Source organism: Mastacembelus armatus, chromosome 20, assembly GCF_900324485.2.
Source record: "Mastacembelus armatus chromosome 20, fMasArm1.2, whole genome shotgun sequence".
In the NCBI taxonomy this organism is placed as follows: Eukaryota; Metazoa; Chordata; class Actinopteri; order Synbranchiformes; family Mastacembelidae; genus Mastacembelus; species Mastacembelus armatus.
In genome coordinates, this window is record NC_046652.1 from 9,180,044 (window position 1) to 9,198,650 (window position 18,607).

The 18,607-nt window shown below is 38.8% G+C and overlaps 2 protein-coding genes across 2 annotated transcripts; one reads left to right on the forward strand and one right to left on the reverse strand.

Moving 5' to 3' along the window:
* Window positions 1-10: 10 nt before the first annotated feature.
* Window positions 11-18,600, reverse strand: acad11 (acyl-CoA dehydrogenase family, member 11). The gene is made up of 20 exons (XM_026292112.2): window positions 18,315-18,600; window positions 18,124-18,223; window positions 16,512-16,637; window positions 15,050-15,211; window positions 14,782-14,946; window positions 14,561-14,702; window positions 14,287-14,408; window positions 14,042-14,148; window positions 13,697-13,808; window positions 13,279-13,356; window positions 12,481-12,619; window positions 12,118-12,225; window positions 11,205-11,303; window positions 2,461-2,530; window positions 1,686-1,771; window positions 1,495-1,566; window positions 1,123-1,277; window positions 877-993; window positions 388-497; window positions 11-306 (listed from the first exon to the last, which is right to left on the reverse strand). Exons 1-20 carry the CDS (start codon window positions 18,434-18,436, stop codon window positions 192-194), a joined length of 2,307 nt encoding a protein of 768 aa, XP_026147897.1. The 5' UTR covers window positions 18,437-18,600; the 3' UTR covers window positions 11-191.
* Window positions 4,119-8,507, forward strand: ackr4b (atypical chemokine receptor 4b). Its single transcript, XM_026292114.2, has 2 exons — window positions 4,119-4,243; window positions 6,259-8,507. The coding sequence occupies exon 2, from the start codon at window positions 6,268-6,270 to the stop codon at window positions 7,369-7,371; it is 1,104 nt and encodes a 367-aa protein (XP_026147899.1). The 5' UTR covers window positions 4,119-4,243; window positions 6,259-6,267; the 3' UTR covers window positions 7,372-8,507.
* Window positions 18,601-18,607: the final 7 nt, after the last annotated feature.

Here is an 18,607-nt window from a genome sequence, read left to right on the forward strand (position 1 = left end):
GTGGCTTGGTATAGTAATTATTTATATTTATTAGTTTTAATTTTAGTAGCAAAATATAATTTCACAAAACCAGCCTTCTTCACAGCAGGTGGTTAATGGGAATTGAAAAAAATATTTTGTTGACGCAAAAATGTTACTGAAAAGATTTAAGTAATTGCAGTAGCTTTCTGTAATTTACTGAACTGAACATCTTACAGTTTGGACTGTGCCTTCTTTAGTTGATCCCTCAGTTCGAGATGAGCAATTGAGGAGAGGTGCACCTCATCTGGTCCATCAGCAATGCGCAGAGTGCGGACATATAAATACCTTAAAAAAAAAAAAAAAACCATGTGAAAAAGGAGACATACTCACTTCTCATTCTCAGCGAACTATAAAAGAGACACTCACATCTGTGCTAGTGGGAAGTCCCCCGACACGCCGGCACCTCCGTGTACTTGTATAGCACAGTCCACCACTTTACAAGCCATTCTAGCTGCTGCCACTTTGCTCAGAGAAATCTAGAAAGAGCAGAAATGAGGAAACCAAAAGAAAGGTTGTACTGGGAAACTCGCTGCCGTAAAGAAAGACTACATATGAACTCTAAAGGTGTTTGGCAGAGTACACACTGGAACAGTGTCTAGCATTAGAGCATTTCACAGCTCTAAAAAAATACTGGTGATCCTAAAAATACTTTTGGAATAACTACTGTGACATTGCTGAGCTTAATGACATTCTGATATGCCATTTTCACATTTAATGACAAAATATGTTTTATATAGAGACTGTACTAACTGCAAAAACACTATATTAGTATGTAGCACATACTGTGTACAGTTAAGATACAGTGTGGTATTTAGACACCAAGCATAATCACTGTATCCAGGTGAACAGTTGTACCTGTTTGCGAGCAGCACGACTGCCCACTGTATCCAGTGCATGAGCAGCATGTAGAGTCAGCAGGCGGGTCTGCTCTATCATGAGACGGCACTCTGCTATCCAGTGAGCAACAACTTCCTAGGACACACCAACACACATTTACAGAAGCTGCAGATACAGGTTTGTCCACTAGGTGTCAACAGTAGGAAAGGGCTTAACTCATGCTACCACCGCCCTGAAGTTAGCTCTCAGGATATCTTTACTCACATGCTGGTACAGTTTCTTTCCAAATGTGTGCCTTGTAGCAGCCCGTTGGCAGAGCAGCTCCAGTGCCAACTCTGCCAGGCCAACTGCCCTCATGCAGTGATGTAGCCTGCCCGGCCCCAGACGACCCTGGGCAATCTCAAATCCCCTGCCCTCTCCTGATAACATAACAGGAAGATACCATGAGTCATCACTGCAGGTAAATTATATCTTTGTCCTGTGACACACTTGTCAAACCAGAATCACCTATCAGAATACAATAAAGCTAAGATAAGGAATCATGTTTTGATGGTTTTATAGGTATAGCATGCTTTTTAGAACACATAAATGTTAGTAAATAAAAGCAAAGAGAAACGGATGTGACTAGTCACTTACCCAGAATAATATTTGAAGCAGGGACACACACATTTTCAAAGTGCACTTCAAAGTGGCCACCATGGATCGGATCTGAGCACAGACACAGGATAAATGATTAGATCAGAAATGCCCCTTTTGTTATATTTGTATATCAATAACTAGACAGATATCAATAGCACATGGAGATATAATCAAGGGCATAATCCTACCATCCTGTCCAAACACAGTAAGTGGTCTGACAAGCTTTACACCTGGTGTGTCCATAGGTACAAGGATCATACTATGTTGGTCATGCCTAAGAAGCAAGTTTAGAAGCAAAATTTTTAGAGATACATTTTTTAAAATCAACATATCCACAAAAACAAAACAAAAAAAAAAAATCACAGTTTTTCATTTGGCTTTAAATATGATAAATTTTACAGCAGCCACAGCTGGTGAGACTTTCCAGCCCTGAATCCTTTCACTCTTTGCACACTGCAAAGTTGGGTGTGTGCTTTGCTACACTGCAGGGGCAAATAAAGCAGGTGTATTACACATGTTGGGTGTGGTTCTCTTTTCATTAAAATCATAAACGCTTGTAACTAATGAGCACTGGATAAAGATTAGTTTCAAATACATGGCAGCCACAATATTTAAGTGACAACAAGCATCAACAAGATTTTAACTGATATATTTTTCTGCCATGTGATGAAATTTATACCAAAAACAGTAGTGGTGATAGTGGTTTTAAAATGCAATGCATGCTGGGAAGTACGCCCTGCCCCTAAGCAAAGTGTATTTCCAGTATAATAGTAGCACAGAGAAAGTGGTAAAAGCACAAAATAATTTAATTGAAAGTAATTTATATAATTCCATAGGTAACAATAAGCCTTAAATAACAAAACCTGTGGCTTACTTTAAATATTTTCTTATCTGTTACCAAATACCAGAAAAAGGAAACACCACACATGCAAATATTATTCACCACATGACATTTGTACATACCTGCTGTTGACATCCTGGCGGCTGCTCTTGCACATTACAATGGCCACTTTGCATTTGGGATTCCCAGCACCTGAAGGGAACAGTTAGAAACGCTGAGGCTCATTTCTATTCAAGTGTTGTTGCCCTCTTCTGGTAAAACAAAAGGACAACCAGTCTGACTCTGCCCTAAACATTTCCACAACCCGAGTTTGCTTGGAAACAATGTGTCGTGCTGGAAAGTGCTAAACACGGATGGAACTAGTGATATATTGATAGCATGAGAACAGCCAAAGGTTGATTTATATTTCCTGAGCTATCAAAATGATTTATTCGTTGGAGATAAAATCCAGACGTCCCTTATAGAAAAAAATAAATAAAAAATATTTTAGGGCTGCAAAAACATAAACATTATACAAAACATACAGAGCTCATAGATCAGTTTATCAAGGTATCACAAAAACAGAGAACATGCATTGTATAATAAGAAGGGAGAGGCACACAGAATGATAATGACGAAATGCAGAATACTTTGGAATTTCCATGGCTAGGAGTCCACTTTCAAACAAAGAGTCTCTGATGTGGTCTTACGTCCCTGAGGCACAGTCAGGGTGACCAGTGCTCTTCCTGTTTATATTTCTATCCAAGTGGCAAAACCTTCCCCTTAGGACAAGACATATGAACACCAGGCAGACATCATTAGTCTTTGAATATTGACAGTATGAGAATCATAGCATGAGTGCCTTGAACACCAGGAACACAATCTGGCAGACATTTAGTCTTTAAACTCCTAAAACTGCAAAATTTTAAACAAACAGTAAATGATTCTTATAAACTAATAGTAAAAGCACAAAAATGTTTTATCCGACTCCACCCCAAACCACATTTAGGAAAGCCCGTTTGGCTCCGGGGTAAGTTGGGTTTTCTTGTGAACCCTTACATAAGTTTCATAGTCTGTGATACAAGCTGAGCCCAGCTGTCATTACACATTCATGCTCATACATGCCTTATCGCCACAGAAATGAAAACAAGTCCCAGTCCAGTAATCTGTCTTTCTGAGAGTGTGGTATCCAAATATTTGATGCTGTAATATCTTTTAGACTTTTATGTCAATAAACAACTTTGAAAAACTGATATTTAAAAAAAAAAAAAAAAAAAAAAAAAAACGCGCACACACACACACACACACACACACACACACACACACACACACACACACACACACACACACACACACACACACACACACACACACACACACACACACACACACACACACACACACACACAAAAGAAACAATGAGATTGGAAGGGATTACAGACAAGTAGACCATTTCTGTGGTGAAACAAGGCAACAGTGTTCATAAGAAAAAGCCCAGGAAACCCAAATACTGATGGGTGTTTTCCAGTAAACACAACTAAGTTTGTAAATGTGGACAAAAATTATCCATATGTGACATAAAAGGGCACCTACCAGGCCACTCCCTGTGTCACATCAAGTTCACTCAAACAAGCCATTTAGATAACATAGCTTCTCTTTGTACGGCGCTTTTCTCAGTATGCCATGCAAAAATGGTAAGTTGATCCTGCAGCATAACACACACTCAGGCATGCACGTTTTACATGGAGAGCTACGTGGTGAAAAAAGTGTTGGGAAGGAGTGGGGCGGGCTGTGGTGAAGAGACACTTCAGCCCTGCAGTGCACACTACGTTTCTCCTCAGAATACATAACCACTTGTTTATGGTATAAAAAAGGATTAATATCAACTTTGTCAACTTCACAAATCTTACAAAAGAAACAGACAAGGTAAGAAAATTTCATTAACTTTACCACTTCCCCAAATCACTATTTTATACATTTGAAGTAAATGAACTAAAAATAAAAAAAAAACAAGTCAAACTATAACAAGATGAATGTATGTCTTTTTACTCTATTATCTACAGATAGACTACTTGTATATGAAAGGCTTTTATGTTTTTTTTGAATGTGTAATGTTATTTTACATGTTTGTATTGTTGACTTTAACTCAAACTAGTTAACTACATTTTACATTTACCTATTATATCTATTATCACCGAGATGGAAAGGCGTTGTGCCTTGTTTTTCTGATAGTCAAAGGTCCCCTTCGGTGTTAGTCCAACAGTCAAAGTCCTGGATATTTTATGATGTTGTTATAACCATTGTCAAGTAACACAATAACAAACTAGCCTGTCAAATTAGATTTCCATTTCCATTTCCTTAGTGCTTTATCCTTGTGATGTTTTCTATTTGTTACTGATTATTATTATTTTAGGCACTTTATGCTATACCTAAGTTGTCAGAATAAATGGCACATTTACTGCTTATCCATTATTTAATCTGAAATTAATTACATACAATCTATCCAAATGTAAACAACCTTCAACAGCTACACCTAATATAATTAGGCTCTTCCCAGTGCTATCAAAGATAATGTCATTTTCATGTTTGGAAAGAAACTGCTGTATTTCCAATTATCATCATTTAAACTTAAACAATTCCAATCACTATATTAAATTACTACATTTTATAACCAATCAGACTGAATTAAAAGTATTAATTTCTCTATGTTTAACTACACAGCTGTTGATAGCAGCAGAGTACTTGACGTATTTCAGAATCTGTCCTACTCCTCCCATTTGGGAGATAGACTCATATAAAAAAAAATGGACACTACACAAAAATGTTGTCATCTTAACAGAAAGTGTAAGTTGCCAAATACTTACTAAGATGGAAGCTATTTCAACCAAAAATGATAAATGATCACTTGTTAGTGAACTAAATAAAATACAAAATATACAGTGGTAACATCTAAGCAAATAAACTACCAATACTAACTTCTTCTCCAATTGCTCATAGATTGAGATCTTTTTCCAATGAGAATATCAGACAGAATAAGAGCTAATAAATACATGTTCCACACAGTACTGCATTTGCAAATCATCAGAATATGAGACCGTCTCCATCCTGAGCCAACACCAGGGATGTTAAGGTCACAATAGGATGTCCTGTTGAACAGCACATGCTATACAGAGTAAAAGCTACATCCTGAATATGAATCTGGCATGAGACCTTGGTTGCACTTCTTTACGATTCTTATCATCCACACACACTTTCTATAATCCTTGATTTGTAAATGTTTCCTACAAGCAAAATGCTATTAATCATTAAAAAATAACAACTGGAGCTGTACACATAAATCACTATGTTCATTGATCAGATAAGATATACAAGCTGTGGCTACACTGTTATTCATTGTAGATATTTTTATTTTGTAGTGTAAGGATATGCATGTAGGAAAACAAGTTTATTATGAATGATATACTTTTAGCATCTCTGATTAAAGAAATGTTAAATCCAAATGAGCCATTTCAAAATTCTGTAGATCACTTAGTATCCAACAGAATACAAACTAACTTCATTCAAAACATTCAAAAGGAAGTAAGAGGTCCTGTGAGTCTCTGGAGCCCCCCCCCCCCAATCAGACTTGTGTTCTCTGGGGTTATTCAAGCAGAGCTCAGACAGACAGGGCTTTAAGCCATTAGGGAAATCATGCAGGAGAGAGTCCTCTGATGCAGAAATAACTCATCTTTCCTGTTTCCAAACAAAATGAGCTCATGCTTTACACTCCTGTTTTTTTGTTCTTCTGTCAAATTGGAAAATTGGTTGGAATATATGGTCTAAACAGTGACAACTTGTGGAGATAGTATTTACAACTTCAGCAATTAAGGACAAAATATTTTTCCTATTTGGAAATAAAAAACACTTCCCTAAACTGCACTGTTTTTTCTTTATTTTTACAGTGAAAAAAAATGGAAGATTTCTATTATGAGGATGAGGACTACACCTTGAATATCAGTTACCTTTATGATTACAGTATCTGTGACAAAGAGGAAGTGCGCTCATTTGGCAGTGTCTTCCTCCCAGTCATCTATGCCGTGGCTCTGTTGGTGGGTCTGGCTGGGAATGGCCTGGTAGTGGCAGTCTACACATCACGGTTACGACTACGAACCCTGACAGATGTGTGCATCCTTAACCTTGCCATTTCGGACATATTGCTTCTCTTCACGCTGCCATTCTGGGCAGCTGATGCAGTCCATGGCTGGATGTTGGGGGCAGCAGCATGCAAGCTCACCTCTTTCCTCTACAGTACCAACTTCAGCTGTGGCATGCTGCTCTTAGCATGCATCAGTGTAGATCGCTACCGCGCTGTGGTCCTAAATCCAACAGGAAGGACTGGTACAGGTCCTAAGATAAGGAGACAGCGGCTCCTGGTATGTGTGGCATTATGGGCTGCTGCCATTTTTCTTGGCATTCCCGAATTGATCTTTTCCACAGTCAAGCATTCCTATCATAGGATGAGCTGTACAGCCATATACCCAGTCACCATGGCCCGCCCTGCAAAGGCTTCCCTAGAGCTGCTGGAGGTGATCCTTCGATTCCTGCTACCCTTCTTGGTCATGGTGGTGTGCTACTGTTGCGTATGGCGGGTGCTGAGCCAGGCAGTTGGTGTGCGGAGAGACCGGAAGTGGCGCGCCCTGCGGGTCCTGCTGGCTGTGGTGGCTGTATTCTTGCTCACCCAGCTGCCCTACAATGTGGTCAAGCTGTGCCGAGCAATGGATATCATTTACATCCTTGTGACTGACTGTGAAGTCAGCAAGGGCCTGGATCATGCTATTCAAATAACAGAGAGCTTAGCCTTGAGCCATGCCTGCATTAACCCTGTGCTCTACGCCTTCATCGGATCATCCTTCAGGGCACATGTTCTCAAGGTTGCCAAGCGCCTTGGACAGCGATTTGGACATTCAAGACATGTCAACGAAGAGCCAGCAATGGAGATTGCACTCAACACACATACCAATCGGCAATCCCAGTCTGGTTCAGAAGACCAGGACACCACCACCTTTACTATTTAAGACTCAAAACGTCATCTATTTTCCTTTAAGCACCTATACAAAATAGTATGTCTATGTACACATATTTACAGTTTTACTATTATACAAGCTAGACTTCAATAACTACAAATATAAATTTTTAATGTATGCTGTATTTAATGCGTTGAGTTTTTATGAACAAACTATGCAAAGTAATATGTACAAATTATGTTTTTGTCAGGTAAAATTGCAAATATTTTCAGTGACACACACCAACATCTGTTGCAATTAAATGTCACGGTAACTCAAGGTGCTTTGAGTCCTACTCTGCTTCTTCAGAAATCCAATTCAACCTTCCAATCTGCTGCCCGCCATGAAATCATCCACATAGCTTTGGTGGCTGACCCAGTGAGTTGAAAAAAGCTAGACAAAGCCAGAACAGTAAACCACAAGAAGAGTACCTGCATGTCTGCCTGAGACTTTTATTCAGTCTTTAACATTTTTTTTTAGTCAAAAACACAAGCTTGAAAGATCAAAAGATTTGGAGAGAAGTGCCATCCATAGTTCTACATAATGCTGTACCAATTTAGTTGCATATAAATACTATCTCCAGACTACCACAACGGTGACTAATCTTTTTCCCTTTTAAATGACTCAGAGCCCTCAAGCTAACCCTAATTCAATCACTGCTGAATGGCCACATTGCATGAATTTACAGTAGAGTACAACAGCAACAAGACAGAGGCATTCAGCTTGCTGTAATTTGGCTAGACTGCCTGACCGGCTCCACCACAAAAAGCTGAAGACCTTCACACAATTTCACTGCTTTACCATTCTTTCAAACTACCTCTCAGCTTTCTTCTTTCACCTCTGGACAAAGTGCCTGCCAAAGAAATATAAGCTGCAGTACCTGTTAGTCATCCTCTTTCCACAGTAACGAATTACACCTTGGATATGTGGGATCTGGACTCTGAACAATAAACAAGCTAGGTGTGTCTTTAAAGACATAAATGAAGTAATTTTCAGTCCTTTCCAAGCAGAGGTGTAACTGTATAACAGAAAATATATCTTACAAGTTGCATGTCACAAGACTAAGACAAGCAAGTTCTAAGTCTTTTGTCACCCCACTTAAGTTGTGAATCAATAAGCTACCATTAAACTCTGACTTTACATTCTGCCTTCCATTTGAATTAATCATGGTCTGACCCAGATGTATGTCAAGCTTTTCTTAAAAAGGAAATGATAAAAAAAGAATTGGCAGCCAAATGTGTCTTTACATTAAACTATAAAATCATGTCTGTTTTGATTAACCATCCAAATTTAAAATGGCTTCTATGATCATTCCATTGCTCTAGCAACTACTATTAATCTTAAACACTTGCATCATACATTTACGTGAGTGTGTATGCAAATAAAAACGCCTATGGCTTAAAGATAAACAACTGCAGGTCTGGGACTAATTTAGTATGTCATCATGCCCATGGGATAATCCTAATTTATCTTAACTTTCAGCTCAGAGCTACACTGGCACGTTTCTATACTCTCCGAACTGAGTTTGCCAAAAATTCATTTACAGAAAAAGAGGAAGCAAAAAGGTAAACTGCATTTTTAGTGCAAATGATACTGTACAATTTTTCATTAAAATGAGTTATCAGAAATACTTAATTATTCCAGTTATTCCAAGAAAAGTTGTAGTCATTCAAAGAACGCTACTACAAAGTAATGCATGATTTGCTGTGTTATATCATAATGAAATACAGAATCAAACAAAAAAATTAAAAGTCTATACTTTCTGTTACTCCACAAGTAAAACAAAAACATATACAGCTCCTCCCTTAAGGGGACACATTATGAAGGCTGCCAAGTGCCTTTTGCGAACCAACCATGAGACATCAATGACGAGCTGGAACTGGACTCCACATCTGATACTAGGAAAGACTGAATAACCATAGCAAAACATCATCCCTTAATGTAACATAATCAATTAATTAAAAGTCAAACTAACAAAAAATCCAACCAATTACTGAATGCCTAGTTTTACTTTCCCTTTTGTTTTTAAAAGGAAGATGAATTAGGTATCACTAGACATGACTCACTGCAGCAGCACAAAACCATTGACTTTCCACTCATAAATTATATGATTTGCCATAAAAGCAGCCAAAAGTCACAAAGTAGGGATAATACAGCTATGACAACATTTCTCCTAATTCAGATAGGTATTCATGTTGCCAGAGAACATTCCTATAACAGCATTTTATCTAATCGGTGAAAATTTAATCTCCAAGGAAAAGTGAATGATTAAAAAAAAAACAAAGAAACCAATGTGCAAATGTACACAACAGGGGAAACTCAGCTCATTTTTGGAAAACCATATCACTTTAAGTTCAGGAATTTGATGGAGATGAAAAAAACAAAAACAAACCACTGTTTTCCTTTAAACTGGGAGTTTCAGACCACATCCGTGTCAAAGGAAACATTTGGCATATTTTAGTTCACAGTTAGTGAGTAGTTGCCCAGTAAACATCTAAAAACACTTATATGAGGTTTGAAAATCTAAGGGTAATTATTTCCTTAATACTTAAGGCAAACGTTTATGAGGTTGGTAACATAATTTGGAAAATGCCTCTAATTATATTGTTCAGTAATTTTAACCAAATATTATAAACCGAACTAATTTAGATTTATATTTCATCTTTGACTGGTACTCCTGGCAAACTGATCATGTTATATAATGGTCACTGCATGAGTCATCTGCACATTTTTATTGTTCATATGTTAGCAGTTTGTTATGTATTTATCTCTACAGTGCTTTTGTTATAACAACATCTTGACTACATAAACTCATCTCAAAGCTCTTGAGTGCATAACGCACAAAAAACCTTTTGAGGTTTATTCTTTTAAAACATCCTTTGATTTAAGGGAACTTGCCTCATAAATGCTTTAAAGCAAGTTGAACTAGGCAGACATGAAATGTCCCCTTGCTGCCTACTCAGTCTTCTCATCCAAATAGCTGTTCTCAGTTCCAAAATGAACCAGTAAACTCGTTAGTGTTCATGGTGAGATAATGTGTTTTTTCCTTATATAACTGGTAAGTGGGCATGTTGGGCCACTCCTGATTAGCAGTGAGACCTAAACACAAGAAGCTTCTGAGTTGAAACTGCCTGTTGACTGGGGCTTTTCTGCGTGGAGTTTTCTATTCTTAGGGTAAACGAAATGCAGGTTAGGTTGACTGGAGAGGCTAAACTGCTTGTAGGCGTGAATGTTAGTCTATGTCAGTGTTTCTCAAACTGTGGGGTGTGCCCCGCAGGGAGGGCGCGACATCGCTCCTGGGTCTCCCCCCGCCCCCTTTCATGTCAGAACAGGTAGCAGGCAGAACTATTGTTTTGAGTCTGAGCCCCTACAACCCATTTTAGGGACGTACCACAATAAATTCACTGCCATGATGACTTCTCACCGGTCTCTGCTTCTCACTGACTAGACACAGAGCCTGAACACGGGACAAGTATCTCACTGGGACGAAAAGAAAAACGTGACGTTTCTGAAACGAACAAGACAATGACGGCCGATATTAATGATGATTCACCACCAAAATCCAAGACGAGAAAATATAACAACGTGTATCTTAGTCTTGGATTCACAGTGAATGTGGTCAGAGATGACGAAAGCTATGGCAGCGGACAGTCTGAAAGCTAATAGATTGAAGAGACACTTAGAGACCTTACACCCCTGTCACGTCGGTAAGTGGCTCACTGCAGCCACTGATGCCCAGATACAACAGAAAAAGTTTGAGAACCACTGGTCTATGTCTTTGGTCATTCCTAAGCAGCATAAGTAAGGAAGGAATAGATAATTGATTAAAACCAAATTGGACATACCACTGCTCCACCATTTCTTGCCATTTATGATGTAGTTTCCTTCAGCTCTATGGAGAGTGCACTCCATGTTGGTCGCATCACTGGAGGCTACATCAGGCTCTGGGAGGGGAAAAAAAACAAAATACAGTTCATCTTAAAATTCATAAAATAGAAATTTTACACTAAATGACAGAAGTCATGACAGAGAAGAAGCTATGAGACTTGGAATCTAACAAGGTTTACAACTTGATTTCACTGCCTTTGCTTTGGGTTTCATATTTTCCATACTTATGTATTACAGGATAGAGCAAATCCTGCCATTTTTGCTCTTAACTGTAGCACAATTGAGTCTTTAAGTCAGAATTGTTTACTAGCACCAGATTGAAGTTCTCAATAAATCAACCAAACTGCTGACAAAAAACCCCACAACAACATTACTTGTCACCATCTGTGTTTAGAAAAACCTTAGGGATATTCACACCCACTGTAATCACCTCTGGCAACAGTATGCTGCAGTTTCCGGACTGTGGAAGCCACATTGATGAAAAACAGGGAGAAATTACTCATAGTCATCTAGTGTTTGCTGCTGCGATGTAGAATTTTCAAAGAAGCTTTTTATACCCAACCATGCTGTGAGTAACTTGGATCATTTAAGACCACAGCTATCACAGGAAAGTTTTACAAAAAAGCACAACATTGTAACTACGCACAAAACTGGTTCTGAAAGGTACTGAAGACATATTCTAAGATATTTCCATAAGTATACAAGTACATTATTTCACATCCTAAATCATACTTGGCCTTTCACTTGGATTTACTGACTCTAGGAATATGGTATGGTTTCTTTTTTTTTTTTAATCAGTCATCTGTAAAGCACAATAGCCTGAGACATAAAGCACATATCTATTAATGATCCTGCAGGATGTGAAGATACCTGTCATACAGAAGCAGGAACGTATCTCTCCTCTGAGAAGAGGCTCTAGCCATTTCTTCTTCTGTTCCTCACTGCCAAACAGGTGTAGCACCTCCATGTTTCCTGTGTCTATAGAGAAACATCATAAAATACACTCTTTTCCACTAAATAATGAGCCTGTAATTATATGCTTCAAAAAGCACCATTCTAACTGATCTAACAAATACCTTAAGGCACCAATTTTGGATTTATATTATTATTTTTATGAGCTGTAAAGCTGACATATGAACTAGATTTTACCTTACTACAGAAGATGTCGTCCAGAAGATCATAATAAACTATATTCTATTTTATATAATGACAAGCAAAGTCAGGTTGTTTTACCAGGGGCCTGGCAGTTGAAGACTTCAGGGGCAAAGAGGCAGCGTCCAGTTTCTTCTGCAATATAGGCATAGTCCAGCTGAGTGAGACCACTGACTGCAGGCAGGAACAAGTTCCACAGTCCTGCCTCTTTGGCTTTTACCTGTGCATAAAGATACAAGTGCTGTTACGTGGCTAAAAGATATGCTGCCCTTTACTGGAACAGCTTGTCTGGAAACTCAGATTTGCCCCCACAAAAAAAGTTTCAGTCGTGATGAAGATGAATATTAAGCTTTAAATTTTGATACCACTTTTTTCCTAATCCCTAAAATCTGCCTGTAATTTTATCAAACATATTACACTTATATTTCAATTATTTTTCTATATTTTCATTTCAGTGTTTTAATGGTGTTTCTCTTTTATAGTTTTTCTTTAGTGTTTCATAATGCACTTTGAATTACCTCTGGAAATTTGCTATACATATCATTTTAGCCTGCCTTGCATGCAAAAATTCAATTCTTCTGTCAAAACAGATATTAGTAATGACAAGCAGAGCCTAAGAATTTGGGTGGGAGTGGAACAGTATGCTCACAGAAAGAGTATTTTGGTTGAATTTCAACAGCTAATGATGGACTGTAACATGAGTCGAACTCAGTGGGGAGGTGCACTGTTTATATTTAAAATATCTTCGCCCTTGAACCTGCTGGATTGAAAATAAAGTGAGGCGTTACATTGCTCTATAGGGCTGTATTGTGCTTTGTCATATTTTGGTGACTGTTTGCTAAGATCATGGTCTACATGGATAAACAATACCCTACATACCTTTAGATCCTCTATTATCTGCGGTGTGTGCCATCTCTGTGGAGAATGAGCGTGTTTGGAATAGTATTCTGCAACATCCTGGAAAATACAACACTCATTACCTAGCAGGAAGGTAAGACAGGATAGTAATGGAAATATGAACCCATTTCACATTGACTCTAGTCTCATTACAGCACACCTTTCACCTGTGATCACTGCACCATTAAATAAGAGGAATGTAGGAATACTTATGCAGGACAGTGATGATGATTTTGAATACAATATAATTACTGTAATCAACATATACATTGTTTTCTCAAGCAAGTGATTTTGTCCTCATTGCATGAATAAATTGCTCTGTTAGTCCTTGTAGGACTAAGCCAAAAGTCCATCTGAGCAAACAAGTGCTTCCTCTGTTTGGGAAGCTCTTGGCACTGACCTGCTGGCAAGGAAGTATGTATTGTCTCATGAAGTATTTGACCTGCTGCAAAACAGCCTGACCCTTAGATGTCTGGAGGAACAGTGTGTCTTCTGTTGGGGCTGTGAGAGAACTGGCAAAAATACTGATGATAAAAACACTTGAATACTGGAAACAGTAGGGGAATGGCAAATTCCAGCAGCTGTTTTAGTTAAGTCAGATTGTGGAATCAATCTGTTTTTTGACCAATAACATCAAATTTAGATAATATTCTGATAATAACTTGTCTGGGTTATTATAGCGAATCTCATTCATTCTAACATCAGTGCTTAAATTCTTATACATCAAATTACAATTGTAGCCAACCTTTGCACAAGCTGCAAGGCAACCTTAGCCAATGGCTCCACACACTGGCCAAATTGAGCTGCATTGGGTGCACTGGCGTTACCCAGTAGGTGGCGAGCGTAGACTCCCTAGTAAATAAAAAGGGTAAATAAGTAGGAAATTCATCCGAGTCCTTCTAGTCTGAAATATACTACTAACCCATTACTAGACATAACAGGTATCTTACGTATACCTCCAAATGGCAAAGTGATAAAATCTGTACACACCTGTGCAATTCCTGCCATTTTAAAGACAGATAAGGCCACATAGAAATTCAGCTGTGGCAGAGCAGATGGGATCCCTCGGCATCTGCAGTAAATGGAGGTCAGATCATCTACAGCTGGGATGCCTATTTAATGAGAAGCAAGATTAAAAGGTAAATACGTACGGTGAGTCTACACACATTAAATATATACAATATTTTTTCACAGTGAAGGTAGACAACAACATGCTCAAAATACAATAATCATGTTCAAGCTTGTGATTAACTGTTGACATTACCTTCTACTCCTTTTAGGCTTCCCATTGTACTGACAATGTTGAGGTTTATGGGCCAGAAGTGAGGCATTAGGAAGTAGGCCAAGTCTGCCAAAGGGTGCCCAGTTGTAGACAGCTCCCAGTCCAACACTGCTATCACACGTGCCTAATGACATCAAACACACTTCGTGAAGTATTTACTGTCAAATGCAGAAAAATGGTAAGCATTGCTGGGAGAGTTGTACCTCTGTTGGATGGAATATCAAATTGTCCAACCTAAAATCTCCATGGACAAGCGTGACTTCGTTATCATTGGATGGCAAATTTTTCATCAACCAATCTGACAGGTCATTCATGGCTGGAATGGGTCTGTGTGCAGCTGCATTATACTGCTTTGTCCAGGTGGTAACCTATAAAGATGAAAAGGCACTTCTTAATGTTTCAAATCAAACTATTTTTTCAGATTACATATACACAATTATTTGACTTAATGAGTACAATGTGTTATCTGACCTGTCTCTTACAGTACCCTGGTCCTTTTCCATATCCTTCAAGATTCAGGGATGCCAGGTCCAGTGAGTGCAGCCTTGCCAACACTTCCACTGCGGCCACATATAATGCTGTTCTCTCTGCTGGACTCACTCCAGAAAGACGAATATCCCTGAATATGCGTCCCTGTTCAAAAGGAACGGGTATAAACTAGGGTCTTTAAATTATCAGCTTTTCATCACTTAACAGCTGAGCATTAGATCACAACAAAGTACCTATGGGCTCTGCATCAATTGGGTGTGTCAGTAAGTCACCATGTGAGTCCAAAGTAAACTTTCGTCATCTTCTTAAGAATAAAGGGCGAAGGTCAAGGAAAACAGCAGTATCTATTACAGATGAAAGGACTTAACCCGCATACTATCGAATAGGTACTACATTTGAGTGAGTAACGTTACGTAGCGTTACTTCCCAAGCATTAAAACAGTACTTTCTATACAATATGAATAAGGGTAGTATGAATGGACATACTACATACGCCATGTTGCTCTTGTCACGTTTCATGCGTCGTCACAACCACGCAAATATTTAAGCCCACTCTTTACGGCAGTTTTTTAATTCCGTTAAATTTTCTAATCTCATTAAACTGTTTAATAACCAAGGACTCCGTTTAAAAAAAGCTGTTAGCTAACTAGCTGGTGTACAGCACTGACGTTAGCTTGATCTGCTCAAAAATAATGATTAAACATCTTTTTACAGCGATTCACAAAATCACCTCATGGATTTACATTGTTTAAACTTTCAATAAGTCAGACGTTTATTTAGATTATGTTAAAAAGTGCAATTTAACCACGACGAACAACGTTTTTCCCTGAGGCAAACATGAAAAGAACCGCGTCAACGTTTTCCGCCATTTTCCGCATTTGACGTCTCCTTTCCCGTGGCCTCATGGGATAGCAAAGTGTCCATCAAATGCGCACTACAGACTTCGGGCGAAATAGTAGGTCATCCGGGTACTTCTCACATACTACATTTCACATAGCCTACTGCATAGTAGGGAATGGAGCCCGACCGATGTGGGTTTTTTGGGGCCGATGCCGATATTATGAAGTAAATTTGAAAAAAAAAAAAACGATATCGATATATCGGCCGATATTATTTATGTGTATATTATAGTACAGTACCTGTCAAATGTTTGAATACACTTGCACAGGCAATGGCATTTCCATTCGTGCGTCCAAACTTTTGACTTGTACTGTATATAGAATATAGCATACATAAACAGAACATATATAAATAAACGCATTTTAAACGCATTACTCACCAACCAACGCCCGGCGGCATATTCGCCCATACCAATACATCTGCACTAGGTTTATATTGGCCAATAAAATTGGCAAAATGATGTATTGGTCGGGGTCTAGTAGGGAAGTATGCGGTTTTGGAAACAGCTATGGTTGATGATTTCACTTTGGTGGTAAAGACGTACCTTCACATGCTCCATCAAGTAGAACTCTGTGCCAATGATTTCAACATTAGTGTTGAGCAACAGAGGTTGAGGCACGGGGAAACCTGCATAGAACAAGGCCTTCTGTACCCGATACTCCCTGTCAACCTACCAAAAAGAAGAAAGTCACAATGCTCAACCATTTTATGCTAAAACATTACTAATATAACATGCCTCAACATATTACAGTAACAAGTTCTGCATATATTTGGGGGGGGCAGTTGTGGAGTCGGGCTTGTAACCCAAAAGTTGTGGGTTCGAAGCTCAATGGGGCACAATTTAACCACGACGAACAACGTTTTGAATAGCCAACGCTCTCTCCACCTTCAATACCACGACTGAGGTGAGACCCTTGAGCAAGGCACTGAACACCCAACTGCTCCAACTGCGGGTATGTGCTCACGGTGTGTGTGTGTGTTCACTGCTGTGTGTGCGCACTTTGGGTGGGTAATGCAATTTCCCCATTGTGGGACTAATAAAGGTAAATAACTTAACTAGATCTGGTACTTTTCTAATACAATTAATCAGAAACTACTAGGTAACTGCACTCCTGGGCCCGTATTCACAAAGCTCTTAGAGAGCTCCTATCTTAGCCTAAAAAGTCCTAGCTGGGAGTCCTAGAAACTTCTCAGACCAGCTCTGAGTAAGGAAAGTACAAAAGCCTTTGTTATAGTAAGGAGGTGTGGGTGACCCTGTTGCTAGGGATGACGCAGCATTTCAAGGACTGTGATTGGTTGATCAAAATCTGTAAAGGTCTGTAAAGGTCTTAAAATGCACTTTGTGAAAATAGAATAAATTATAATAGAATGAACAGTGAAATTAAGAAATTGATTCAAAGTTTCTGTAGGCTAAATATCTTTAAGTTAATTAAAACAGTCAAATGTTGAAAATGTGTCTACAAATTTCCAAGCAGTAGTTACCATATTTAAGTGCTAACATTTATTTACCAAACTGATTTTATTATTTGTAATCTATTTGACATTGATGGGAGCAAAATGGCTCACCTTTTACCAATTTACATGACTGCAGGACAGTCTGTTTAAGTTGCACTTTTGGATGGCATGTAGCCAACAATCCAAGAGAGATGGAAGGAAATAAAAGAACAAGAAAACCAAAATGGACAGAAAAGACGAGAAGATTTCTGTGTCACTATATGAGGCTGTGAATGCGTTTCTGATCTGGTAACATGCAGCAGTGCAGCGCAGCCAGGACGAACCTGAATTTAAAAAAGTGATAAAACGTCACTGCTTATATGCATGAACTCTTATGCTCATTAACAATATGAGCACTTATTTCATATGGCAATATAGCCTTCTTTATAATTTGCACTTTTAACTATTCGTCTGTGCACATTAGCAAGGATTGTATAGTAAGATCTGTAAAGGATGTTTCACGTGTAAGACGTGACTGTGAGTGAATGGATGAAAATTAGGTTCGCCATCAGGTTAGGCATCACAAATGCTCAGAAACTGGTTAGGTTCATATAAAAGTTTAACATGAAATAAGGTGAAACATTCAGGTAAAGGGGAAACAGACCGTACTCCCTAGACTTGGGATCTAACGCTAAATGAAACATTAATTTGTCAAACCTTACCTTGTGGGCCCCAGGCAGCAGCTCACCTGGGGGTTTCTTCCTGAGGACATAGCTCTTTGACGGTGTCTGGATCAGGAAGGTTGGGTTTGACTGACCAGTACTGAGAAGATAAGGTCGACATTGGTTCACCTGAAGGCAGTTAAAAAATGTTTTGCACGACAAAGTCTGAACCAAACAGGGCTCTCCCTTACCTGTACTGCCTGACAGTGAGAGTGTCATTATTTGACACCAGTGATTTGACAGACAGATATCTTTGAAGCTTGCTAATGTCAAACCTGTGCTGCTGTCGAACGGGAATCGTCAGCTCCTCCATGTTTCGACCAGTGTGAACTTTGTCTCATAGCAGCCGTGCTGTTTACAGACGTGCACACCGACGTAACGTCCTCAAGACGTGCTTAATTTTAGCTAATTTCTTACAGAAATTCCGCGGAGTAAAAACTAATAATTAAACGTGATTTAGCTAACACCTCATGTCACCCACCCA

Bases quoted from the DNA above. Each gene is read 5' to 3' on its own strand.
- ackr4b (XM_026292114.2), top strand. From the start codon at position 6,268: ATGGAAGATTTCTATTATGAGGATGAGGACTACACCTTGAATATCAGT.
- acad11 (XM_026292112.2), bottom strand. From the start codon at position 18,436: ATGGAGGAGCTGACGATTCCCGTTCGACAGCAGCACAGGTTTGACATT. The intron at 14,149-14,286 runs GTGTGTACAGAT...TTTATTTACTAG, and splicing joins AAATGGCAGGAATTGCACAG to GGAGTCTACGCTCGCCACCT. The intron at 13,809-14,041 runs GTTGGCTACAAT...TATTTTTGCCAG, and splicing joins GCCTTGCAGCTTGTGCAAAG to TTCTCTCACAGCCCCAACAG.